The 12,348-nt window shown below is 54.2% G+C and overlaps 1 protein-coding gene across 1 annotated transcript; it reads right to left on the reverse strand.

Annotated features, from left to right (window-relative positions):
* Positions 1–1,032: 1,032 nt before the first annotated feature.
* Positions 1,033–7,815, reverse strand: UNC5CL (unc-5 family C-terminal like). Its single transcript, XM_007118415.2, has 8 exons — positions 7,431–7,815; positions 6,607–6,907; positions 5,609–5,871; positions 4,892–4,993; positions 4,525–4,592; positions 3,557–3,657; positions 3,292–3,405; positions 1,033–1,459 (listed from the first exon to the last, which is right to left on the reverse strand). The coding sequence occupies exons 1-8, from the start codon at positions 7,813–7,815 to the stop codon at positions 1,237–1,239; spliced, it is 1,557 nt and encodes a 518-aa protein (XP_007118477.1). The 3' UTR covers positions 1,033–1,236.
* Between the last annotated feature and the right edge of the window lie 4,533 nt (positions 7,816–12,348).

Raw genomic sequence — 12,348 nt, forward strand, 5'->3', positions numbered from 1 at the left:
CCTAAAGTGGACTTGACTCATGGGGTAAAATCCCCACCCATCCATTCCTAGGGTAGACCGGTGTCTTTCAATAGCCTTTGATACTTAACCGTGGTTTAGAGACACTTACCTGAGGGAAATGACTGAGGATTTCAGAGAAAGAAAGAAACACACAAAGGCAGGTACAGTAAGTAGGTAGAGACAAAAAGATGCTAAGACCAGGAGTAAAAGAGAGACAGATTCAGGAATGGAGCCACTGCAGGGGTCAGTGACAGCAAAATGAAGTCAGAGAGACTTAAAACTCACACAGTTCAAGATGAAGAGATTAAAAGGTTGGACAACAATAATAATCTTGAAGTTTCTTCTCAGCTTTGACGTTTTATGACAGAGATAATGGCACAGAGAGAGGAAGACAAGGCAAGGATGCGAGGAGAAAGAGACAAAGGAAGTCAAAGGAGACAGGTGGACAGCCAGCTATGACTGTCCATCTTTAGATCTGGCCTTGAACCCTTGTCCTGCTCTCACCTCACACCCAGCACGCTGGGCTCCTTGATGACTCAGCACCCCATGCTCACCGGGCTCCTACTGTAAATCCAGTCACATCCCCGCCTTCCCCCACCTTAAGATTTCACTCTTTGTAAATCGTCTCTCCTACATCGTCCATGATGCTTTCTCACTGCTCCAGCCCATACTCAGCTCCCTCCCTTCCCAACTCCTAATGCAGGTACAATTCATGCCACATCCACATCCCCTAACCACAGGGCATGTGCTGCTGGTTTAGCGTTTGCCCTCAGCTCCTACGAGGGCGTCTTGGTTCCCACAAGAGAACTGTGGTTTCCACAAGGCTCCAAACCCGACCTCATATATTCCAGGAGTCCCCATGATACCCAGTCCAGTGCCGGGTATCACTAAGTGCTCAGTGAATACTTGTGGACTAACCAGTCCCCAAGGAGTGCCAACAGGGCAGCCTAACAGTCCATTGGTCTATTAAATAGCTTCCCGGAGGCTGGCCACGCTGGGGCCATCTCCCGGGCTCCCGCGCCCCCTGCCGGCCAGGAAGGGATCTGCACGCAGGACGACGTGGGCCGAAAGGGTGGTCCCGACCCGAGGAGGCATTGGGACTCGCGGTGGCCCCAGGCACCGTCCAAGGGTCCTGATGAGGTCGGTGGGCACAGCCAGGAACTGCAGCTGTTTTCTTCCTAGGTGTAGGGGCACATCCCGGTGGACAGAGCTCCACCCTGCCCCATAGCGGGGCTCTCAGAGCTTCTCATCCAGCTCCAGGCCCTGGTTCTCCTGGGCGACCCAGCAGACCTGGGCTGGGCTGCCGCTTTCCGTCCCCTTCAGGTAGTTCTGGATGACGGAGGCGCAGTCCAGCCGCTCCATGATGGTCATGAGGTAGTGCAGCTCCTGCAGGCTGCCGTTCTGCTCCTCAAACAGCTCCAGGATGGCTGCCGCGGGGCTGCGCTGGCAGGACAGGAACCTGGCCGGGAGGGGGGGAGGGGCACTGAAGGGAGATCCACCCCCTCCCCCAGTTCTGGTCCTCATCCTGCTCTTAACTGCCTTCCAGGGCACTCGGGATGGTGGGAGGGCCCAGGACTTGAAATCAGAGATAGCCCTGGCTCAAAGCCTACTCCCCTCTAGGCCTCAGTTTCCTCTTCCTACACGAGGGCTTGGGTGAGAGGACCTCTAAGGTCGCTTCCAGCTCTGATGTTCTGTATTTATCTTCTCAACCCCCCACCCCCAGCCCAAACACACTCTCCCCTACCCCCTGTCCCAGGTCCCAGGCCCCATCCTGCCCACCACTAAAGAAACAGTTGCTCCCAGGCATGACCCTCCCCTGCTCAAAAACCTTCCAGAGTCTCTTTCACCTACTAACCAAGCCCCCTCCCCTGACTTTCTGGCTTACCCACCACTTGGCCTTGCCCTGTTTTTTCTGACCTTTTCTCCCTGCTCCCATCGTGAAGCTTCCTTCTCACCTTAAACACACCAGACCCACCACCTCCTCCGCTCCTCCCCCCAGACAGGAAGGTGGATCCCCTACTTCCCCAACACCTGTTTCTGAAGCCCTCATTCCCACCTCCCAGGTGGAGGAGATCATTCTGCATCCCTCAGTTCAGACTTCTGGTCATAGCTCCCACAAGTCTTTATTATTCTTTTTTATTTAATTGAGATATATAGTTGACCCTTGAACAACACCACTTTGAACTATGTGGGTCCACTTATATGCAGATTTTTTTCAACAGTAAATATTACAGTGCTACATGGTCCCTGGTTGGTTGAATCTGTGGAGGCACAACCGTGGATATGGAGGGCCGACTATAAGTTATACTACGATTTTCGACTGCATGGAGGGTCACACCTCGAACTCCCACATTGTTCAGGGGTCAACTGTAATTGACATAAGTCTTCATTATTCTTGCTTCAGCCATTTCGTGTCTGTTTTCAACTTGCTATGCAATATGGGATACATACAGTAAAGTCAAAGGGGCACTTGCCTTGATTTTTTTTTAAGCTCTCTGTATCCCTTACTAGAGGGTGACCTCCTTGGTTCTGGGACCGTGTCTCATTCATCCTGTATCCCAATGCTTAGCATAGTTTTTCCAGGACTTAGAAGGTACTTGATAAAGGTTTAATAAACGGGTGATTTTAAAATCTACCCTAGTTTCCAGATCCAATTCTAGTCCCATCTCCTGAGCGAAGTCTTTCCTGACTACCCGTCATCATCCGGGTGCTGGGGCTTAGCTCAGAATTGGTTTACTGATCTCTCTTGAGACCATGGCTGCGCTGTCCCAACTAGTGCCAGGCACTCAGCTACATGCTTTATACACAGTATCCTATAGTCTGCCGTTCTGCCCCTCAGGGCACAGCATGTCAAGCACTCAGTATGTACCAATGACTTACATGTCAACCGATCCATTTTTGAATATTTATTGAACCAATATTTATGTACTGAACACCACCCATGAGCCAGGCATCATTCTAGGTACCAAGAACACAGTGATAAAATAGAAAGATGTCCAAAGCCTTCCTGTGGAGTCCCTTTCACTTCCCCTGCTCCTCTCCCCTGGTCTTTTCCTCTCTCACCTGCCGTGTCCTCTCCTCTTTGTAGCCATGAGAACGAGGACTGCTTGGCCCAAACCAATGAGATCATCGTCAATGAAATCAACCCTGTTCTGAGAAATAGGGTGGGGAGTAGCCACTCCCTGACTTTTAAGTCACTCTTTTGTGAATGGTCCAGTCTCCAAGGGGTCCTGAGAACACCCACCCCAGTCCACCCTCCCCCCACCGCCGTGCAGACCTCATCCCTCTTACCGGATTTTCATACCACAGAGCCCCAGGTGGGAGGCCAGTCGTCGCCAGTCATTGCCAGTGATGCTGTTTGGCTCCAACAACATCTGCAGCCGCTCGAAGAGCTCTGGGGGCAGCCTGAGGCAGGGGGAAAGGGTGTCCTTGGAGGGGAGGATCAAGAGACCCAGCCTGGTTCCACAGACACCTCAATGCCGTGCTCACCCTGCAAGCCCAGGGGCAGGAATCCCAAACATCCCCCGGGCAGCAGCTCAAGGAACCACCACCTCACCTGTTGCATGGGGGTGGCTGGGTCACAGGGGGTGGCGCTGTCCAGGATTCCTCCTCCGATGCCTGGAATCTGAGGATTTCCATGTACTTGGTCTCCAAACCCTGAGCCAACAGAGGGGCAGGGAACACACTTAGGGATCATGAGACACCCCTCTGAACAAGAAGCTGGGGCACCCGTCCCCATGCCTCGTGTCTCTCCGTCAGCCTGTCACCAGAGACACTTAACCAGGAGACACAGCCCCACCCCAATCAACACCCTCTACCCTCTGCTTCCCCAACCCCACAGCCTTCAGCCTTAAGTTTGCTCAGAGCTCTTTGGGACCTGGGACATGAAGACCAAACAAGGTACATCCTGAGACACCAGGAGAAGTCCTGGGTGGGATCAAGGGCAGGGGAGGTCATCTAATGATAGAGACACTGAACTTGGGCATACGTGCCCCCTTCCTCCATTCCTCCTCTCCTTGGTTCCTCCTCCCCAGGTGATACCCCGAGGGGTATCTGCCTACTCTCCAGTAAGATGCCACATGGTTCCCCAAAGACTCTCCAATCCTGATTTCTTCATGTCTTCCCTCGGGAGAGTGGGATCTCTAACTCCCATCCCACCTACTCAAGACCCCCTTCCTGGGTCACTCTCCCCGTGAAGATACACAGCACCATCTCTCAGATGTAGACAATCTGTCCAGAAAGAAACCACTTATCTTTGATGCCCAAGTTCCTCCAGGTTGGAAGAAAGGGTTCATGTAGGGTTTGGTTCTTTTACCCTCCTGCTAGATTCATCCAGGGATAGACAGGAGAGTCAAAGATGGAGGGTAACTTGGAGGCCAGGCAGTCCCCGCCCCTGGAAGAATGCCCTCTTCACCTGCTTGATTATGTGATTAGAGCCATACTTCCTAGGCACCAGACCCTCGCCCACTTTGCCCAGGACTCCCCCAGGCCCTGCCCTTCCTCTGCCCCTCAGCCCCAACTCACATCCTGGAAGGTGTGCATGGTGACAATGATCTCATTGGTCAGTGCTGAGCAGTCCTCGTTCTCATTGGCTACAAAGAGGAGACGTAGCAGGTGAGAGAGGAAAAGGCCCAGGAGAAAGACAGCAGGAGAGCAAAAGGGACTCCAATGTAAGGCTTTGGAAATCTGAAGCAGCTGCGTAGCCCCCCATCTTTCTCTCTGCAGAGATCTGCTGCGGCCCCTAACCTTTAAGAGAGGGTCTGCAGGCAGGGCCGAGTGAGGAGCTGTAGGGCTCCAGGGTGACCAGGAGGGGAGAGGAGAGGGCAGGAGGTAGACACAGAGGGCTCAGAGGGCTCCAGGGCAGGAGGTAGACACGGGGCTCCTGGGCTACCTGCTTTTCTCCGGAAGCAGAAGGAGCGGAAGGGGCACTTTCCATGCCAGATGTGCAGATGGGGAACCAGCTGGCAACTGCTGTCGTCCACGTTCTCCCAACCTGGGGAGGGGGCAGAGAGACAGAGGGCCTCAGGAGGGGAGACGTCCACAAGGGGTTTAAGGAGGTCACCCTGTGGCAGGCACTGTGCAGGGCGCTGAGAGGAGGGATGGGGAGGGAGCAAAGGCAGGAGGGTGATGGGAGGCCCCAGAGCCTGGGTGGGGACCCTGGGAGCGGTCTTCCTTCTACCGGAACACAGACTCCTCCCCCCACCTCTCCACCCCCTCCCTCCCATCCACTAGCCCAGATGCAGTCACGCATGCGCGCCCTGTCCACGACCCCACAAACACCCTTAGCCCCACTGTCAATTCCCGCAGCCGACCCACAAAAGAAGGAGGGAAGAGAAGAAGACTGGGCCTCCCCCTCCGACACCGGCTTCCATCCAGGTGGGACAAGAGAAGCCTCCCGCTCCCTCCCCGCCCCTGCGGGTGCAAGGCCTCTCCTCTCACCACCCACCTGACTCGGCTGGCCTCCCGCGGAAGGCCCCCTTGAAGCTGCTGCCTGCCCAGGAATCTCAAAAGGAAACTCAAGGCCCCAGGTTTCCACCACAGGGGAGGCGCAGACCCTTCCCTCCAACGGGCTCCCCGATGCTCCGGCGCCTGGCCCTGTCCCCCTTACCCTCGGAGACGTATTTGAGTTTCAGACACTGGTCCCCTCGGGCCCCGGTGAAGTCGAAGAGCTGGCAGGGCCCACGCAGGCGCCCGCCGTGCGGCTGCTCATTGGTCACAGCCCACCGCAGGGCACAGGGCGTGTTGTTGAGGAAGTAGACGCGCAGCTGCAGGTGAGACTGCCCGGGGGCCAGCGGCGAGCAGAACACGGCCAGCTGCAGCCACTTCCGGGCTTCCCTGTGCACAGCTGCCTCCAGCACACAGGTGTAGAGGCTGCGGGGACAGACGGTGACGGTGCACAGTGGGGCAAGGGAGGGTGGGAGACCAGCCCACCTGCCCCCGGGCTCCCACCGCACCAGGGGCCTCTGTGCGGGCTCCCAAGGAGGCGAGGAGAACATTCCAGGGCATGTAGGGAAAAACTGGGGTGGAGGGGTCAGCTAGGGGGAAGGAACGTGAGTCATGGCACAGTGACTGTCACTGGGTCCGGAGAAGAGCCAGCATGGGAAAGAAAGACGCTGGGCTCAGGGTCACCATGCATGGCCCTGCTCTGGTCAGTGGGTGGCAAGGAGACTGGGAGGCAGAGGCACCTAAGACCCTAGAGAGACATAGCTAAGGACAGGCGTGCCATGGGCTAGAGTCTCAGAGAACTGGAGGGGCAAAGTGCCTTAGACAGCTTGGGGACAGTCCTGAACTGGGGCACAGGGAAGAGACAGACAATTTTAGAGACAGAGGTGGAGATGGGACAGGCCCCATCGAGACACAGGACCAGGGTTGGGCCAGACCCTTCTAGACAGGCAGAGGTGCCACGGCGGGACACACGGTCCTGGATGGGGTTGGAGCAAGATAAGCTGCCATAGGCACCAGGACAGAGGGACTGGGGAAGGACAGGGGGATACGGGGTTTGCAGGCCATCTTGGACAGATAAAGGGGCAGTCCCCTACAGAGAGGTGAGGATCAGGCAGACAGAGAAAGGGGGCAGGAAGTACAGGCTGACGGGCTGGTGCCTACCTGAAGTGGGAGAGGTGGATGCGACATTCATCCCGGGAGATGTGGTCTCCCGGCCGCCCCAGCGGCTTCCAGGCCTTGGCGTCCAGCAGGGTCGTGTTGCTGCTGTAGGTACGGGCTTGGCTGGGCTGCTGGGCACAGTGCTTGAAGGTGAGGGTGCAGGGCTTCAGGAAGGAGGCCCCATGGGGGCCACACGCCACCACGGGGCTCACCAGCCCCTGGGCTCGGGACAGCGACGGGGAGTCTGACAGATCCCACACCAGGATCAGTGCCACCCGCTCCTGGCGGCCCACAGACACAGCACCTGGGGAGGGGGAGAGCTGAGATGGGCCCAGCAGGCAGGCACAGCCCTGCAGCAGAGGAGGCCAGGCCAGAGTGGGAGAGGAGGTGGGGCGGGAGCCCAGGAGCGGGCGTGCAGCAGGGCACGTGGAGAGGCAGTGTGGAAGGAGAACAAGGTGATTGTGACTGACTTGGGATGTGACCCTGAGCAAGTCGCCCCCTCCTCCGAGGGCTGCTGCCAGCTCACTCAGGGCCTTGTGTGAATTTGCAAAAGGTGCTCTTCCTCCAGACATTTTACTTCCCTTTATGGGAGAATCGTCATAACACACTGTTCACTGAAACAAGGCCCTTTACCTCCACCTGCCACAAAACTGTCATAAAAAATATGTAATAGATCCATCTTTGGAGTCAAAAACGTCATACTAAACATATAAGCAATTTTCAGAATTGTGAAGATGTCTCTGAATGGTGTTCCCTTGGAGTTGGTGCCCTCGTCCAACGTGCAATGTGAACAGCTGTACGCTGAGAAGGAAGCTGGGTGCTGTTACCTGGCGGGATGAGCAGGGAAATGCCCGTATCCTGGAGCATCAGGCAGCCACCACGGTGGTCCACCTCTCGAGCCGAAAACACCAACAGCTTGTGCATCAGCTGTCGGATGACGGTCTGGCCTTGGGTGGGCGTGTGCAGTTCCTGGTAGAAGGCAGCCATCTCCTGCAGCGAGGCTGGAGGGCCCTCCCTGGAGGACTCACTTTCAGGTAGGGGAGTGGGATGGGACGCTGGCTCCTCTTGGCTCTCCAGCTTCCAGCAGGTGCCCAGCAGCCGGCGAGGACAGCGCCATTGAAGGCACTGGGCCAGAAGGACAGCACTTGCCACTGGAACCCCCACCAGCAGTAGGAACTGGGCGGGTTGGAAGGAACTCTCATAGGAGCACATCCGCCTGGTCACTTGATGCTGCCAGTTCCCCTGCACCCCTGTGCCAGCCGAGGCCAAGGGCCTGGGGGGGAAAGAGGTCAGTGTCAGGTAAGCCTTTTCAAGGTCATGGAGGCTAAGACTTGACTTCTAAGCGGCTGCAATGAGGGATCAAATTTTCTTCATCCCAGTGCACCCATGCACCCCGGTCGGATCAATTTCTTTAACAGAAATTAAAGAAATTAATTTCTTTATTAATTTCTCTCCCTCTCTCCCTCTCTCTCTTCCTTAAGAAACTGCCATGGCTCCCCATGACCTAGTACATCAAATTTCTCTCTCATGAGACAGAAAGAGCTTGGGTTTGGAGTTAGAGAGTGTGAGTTCAAATGCCACCTTCGTCACTGCCTGAGTGAACTTGTCCTATTGTTTAATGTGCCTCAGTTTCCTCATCTGTCAAAATAGCTCCCTTGATCTACATGGGCTGACATAGGAAAATCTTAAAGTAGAAAAGCAAGTCACAAAGAGCTAGACATCCTCTGATCTCATTAATGTAAACAACAAAACTATATACAACTGTAGATACATATTTATGGGTGTATAGATGTAAATGATAGAGAAAGGTCTGGAGCAGTGCTCTGTAATAAAAATATAAGGTGAGCCACAGATGTGGCTTTCTTTTTAAACTTTCTAGGGGCCACATTAAAAAAGTAAAAAGAAACAGGAGAAATTAATTTTGATAATATATTTTATGTTACCCAATATATTCAAAATATTATCATGTCAACAGGTAATCAATATAAAATTACTGGGATATTTCACATTCTTTTTTCATACTAAGTCTTCAAAATCCATGTGTATTTTACACTCACAGCACATTGCAATTGGGATTCTCTCTACTTCAAGGACTCAGTAGCCACATGTGCTAGTGATTCCTGCCTTGGACATGCAGGTCTGGGAGGACACACCCCAAACTATTCCCATTGGTCATTACTGAAAGAGATGAAATATTGGGGGATGGGAAGGTGTGAAAGAGCACATTCTATTTTCTTAAACTCTTTTTTCTGTACTCTTTGAATCCCCCCACCAAGCGTGTCTGTATATTAACTTTGTAATTCTTTTTAAAAACGAATAAAAGTGAAATAAAAAAAAAAACAGCCTCTCAGAGTGATGGTGAAGATGGCATGAAATCATTCTGTAGATGATAAAACCCTGTCCAAATGTGTTTGTTTATTTATGCCCCGCCTTCTGCCAGAAAGGTTGGAGCGTAGTTCACAGGGATGTGTACAATACAAGAGTAACAAAAGTTAAAAGTGGAAGCAAAAAGAGAAAGAAAACCAAAAGTGGGGGCTTCCGGTGAGGCTCACCCGGTTCCCAGCATCAGACTGGGGCCTTCCAGCAACTTGCCCGTGAAGATGTCAGCTCTTCCCCAGGCCCTCTGGAATCCACTGCCTCCCCCTCCTACTTTCCCTCTTCCTCCCTTAATTTCCAACATCCCCACCCTCGGGCAAGACCAGGCTCCTCACAGCTCATTAATTCTAGCCTCTGGCCTTTGGTCCTGCTGTTCTCTGTTTCATGCTCTCCTCACCTGCCTCATCTACCTGCCTGGACCCCTCCTGCTCAGGAGTAACTGCCACTCACCGTCCCGGCCCCCACTCACCAGCCCTTGACAGTCTCACCCTCTGAAATCTCTCACCGCTGCCTCCCACCATACTAAGTAACTCTTGACCATATGCTGTCACGTGTGGCTTTCCCACTCAAATGAACAATTTCTGAGCACCAGCTGTGGACCAGGAACTGTGGGAAGTTCAGTCCTGCCAACAATGATGTCTTATTCGGCTCTCATGGAGCTTCTGAGGGCATGGGGTTCATTTACTCCGAGGCTGAGTTCTGTGAGACACCATATCCTCCTTCAGAGTCCCCAGGGTCCCCATGGTTGATTCACTAGGATCTGCACTAGTGAATCATCCGTTCACTTATGCCACCCACCCGGAGCTGAGGCCTTGCCTCAAGCCTCCTGCTCCTTCCTTGCCCAACTTCTTCCTTCCTTCTCAGGACCCATGAAACCTCAGCCCCTTTCCCATTTCCCCCGCCAATCCCCAACAGGGGTCACAGCTGCTCTGGTATCGTCAGGATGGAGCACTGGGGCTGGATCTGTTTCCCCCGTGTCCTCATTGAAAATATAGACAAGGGAAGGCGTGGCATTGCTCCCTTGGCCTTCACATGCAACCCTGCAGACCGTGCCCCTGGCTGGGGACACTAGTGAACACAAGTGAAGTAAGTGAGCCGGCGATGCCTGAATGTGGTGGGGATGGGGGTCGGAGCCGCAGACTTCCCTTTACATCCCATCCAGTCCTTTCGGTCCTTCCATAGTAAAGACAATTGGAATTATAACTGTAACAATAATAGCTAACGTTCACGGAGATTTGCTGAGCCAGTGTGTTAAAGCGCTCTACGTTGGCCTAGCTCATTTGATCCTCACAGCAGCTTTATGGGCTAGCTTTTATTTTTATCTCCATTTCCCAGATAAGAAAACCAAGTTTTTTCTCCCCCAGGGAGGACAGAGGGTAGATTATTAAGCTACAACTGAAAGCAGAAGGGAAGGATGAGCAAAGATGACAAGAGCTTCCAGAAACACTCCCTTTCTCTCCCTGCCCCTTCTTTTTCCCCAGGGTCTCTTCGTTTCCACTTCTAGAGGAAATGAAGTTAGAAGAGAAAGACACAAAAATCAATACAAGGAAAAATAAACATAAGGAACTAAAGGCACATCCTTGGTGCCACAACGAGTGATGCTCCCCCCACCCCCTGCCCACCAAGGCACCAGCAGCAGGGGATGGGCCAGCTATTGGGAAAGAAAGGAGGGGCTTCCCCTATTTCCATAGCAACAACCTTTCCAGGGCTTCCAAAGACCAGAGTCCAAATCCCCTCCACCCCATTGGGTGGAGCAGAAGAGTCCCCTTGCCCAGCCTTCCAACCTGGAGGGCCTCTCACAGGGGCCCATTCATTACCTGGCCAGAAGCAGGTTAACTCCTCCCCCGGCTCAGCCCCACTTCTCCTAGGCTGACAGCTCTCCAGGCTGCGTTGGCCCTCACTCCATTCTCCCCTTTGCCCCAGGAAGGGGAAGGGTCCCAAATCTATTAGCACAGCAACCAGATAAATGCAGACTGAAGCCTCCCAGCCCCATGGCTGACCCTTTATTACCCAGGCCTCTGGTTTGTCTTGCCCCAGACCCTTGATCATGCTGGGTAGCACTTCCCCAAGATGAGGGTCCTTTAGGATGCTGCCATCACCTGTCCCAAGGGAGTTGCCTCCTCCAGCACAAGGATACAGGCTCCTGCTGCAAAGCTCTGCTCATATCCTTTAAGGAAACTCTCAACCCTTCTCCCACGTCACTGGTTCTTATTGTGTCTACTCCTTGAAAGGTCTCCAGTTACTGAAGTACATAAAAGGTACCAAGGTGGATGAGTCCAAACCTAAGTCACGGGCGGCATTCAGGAGCATAGTTTATATTTCCATAGTGCCTTCCCTTGGTCCTCACACCCACTGGGCAGTGGCCCTCTCCCAAGCCCCTTCCGCCTCTCCTCCTCCAGCACAGGGTCTCCACACTCCGCCAGGCCCAGCTGAGCTAGGCTGGCTCCTCCCCTGAGCCCCAGGTGGCCCCATCGCAACACTCACCCCACCCCCAGCTGCCCCAGGGGGTGTTCACATTACCGTGTAGGTGCTCCCAGAGGCTGCCGGCTTGTCCAGGAACAGTAAGTAGTTCCTTCTCTGAGAAACAGAGAGGTCGGCCAGACCCCGTCGCCAAGCCAGCGGACAAGTGGAGGTGGGCGGGGAATCCAGGCAGGAGTGGCCTGGCACTTCCTGCTTCCCGGCAAAGTCCTGCCTCTCAGCTGCCCTAAGGAGGGGTGGGGAGTCTGTCCTTGTCTATTGGCAAAGTCCAGCCAAGGTGAGGGAGGATCGCAGGAGTCAGTGGACTAGGTCTAGTACTAGGTCTAGGACTAGTAGTCTAAGTCTGGAAGGGAGGGGACAGAGGGAGACAACCTGGGTACAGGTGAGACCTCTCTAGAGTGCCCTCTGCTGGTCAGTGGCTGTCCCCCACCAGAGACTATTAAAACGGCACAAGGTAAGAGGAACCCTAACCAGGGCTCCTCAAACTATAATGCGCACGAACCCCCTGAGAGACCGTGTTAGAATGCAGGTTCAGATCCCGTTGGTCTGGGGTGGGGCCTAAGGTTCTACATCTTAGAAGCCCCCAGGTGATGCCACTGCGGCCTGTCCAGGGGGCTTAGACAATATCTAGTTCTACACCCTTCCCGCACAGATATGATGGTGGAGGCACCGAGTTAATGACCCACAGCTGCTGGCGGCATTGGGGCACAGCCATATCTGCTCCCTACCCAGTGCTCTTCCACTGCCCACAGGGATGCTGCCACTTGGGGAAGAGTTGAACTTCTGGCCGTTTGCCAACCTGGTCCTTCCTTTGACACTCTGCCACTGGAACGAAAGCTCCCTGTGCAGAGGGAGGTTTTTCCAGCCATTTGCTCTGTATCCTCAGCTCTC

The sequence above is a fragment of the Physeter macrocephalus genome, chromosome 18 (assembly GCF_002837175.3).
Source record: "Physeter macrocephalus isolate SW-GA chromosome 18, ASM283717v5, whole genome shotgun sequence".
Classification (NCBI taxonomy): Eukaryota; Metazoa; Chordata; class Mammalia; order Artiodactyla; family Physeteridae; genus Physeter; species Physeter macrocephalus.

Bases quoted from the DNA above. Each gene is read 5' to 3' on its own strand.
- UNC5CL (XM_007118415.2), bottom strand. From the start codon at position 7,815: ATGTGCTCCTATGAGAGTTCCTTCCAACCCGCCCAGTTCCTACTGCTG. The intron at 5,872-6,606 runs GTAGGCACCAGC...CTGTCCCCGCAG, and splicing joins ATCCACCTCTCCCACTTCAG to CCTCTACACCTGTGTGCTGG. The intron at 1,460-3,291 runs GTAAGAGGGATG...CCTCCCGGCCAG, and splicing joins CTCTGTGGTATGAAAATCCG to GTTCCTGTCCTGCCAGCGCA.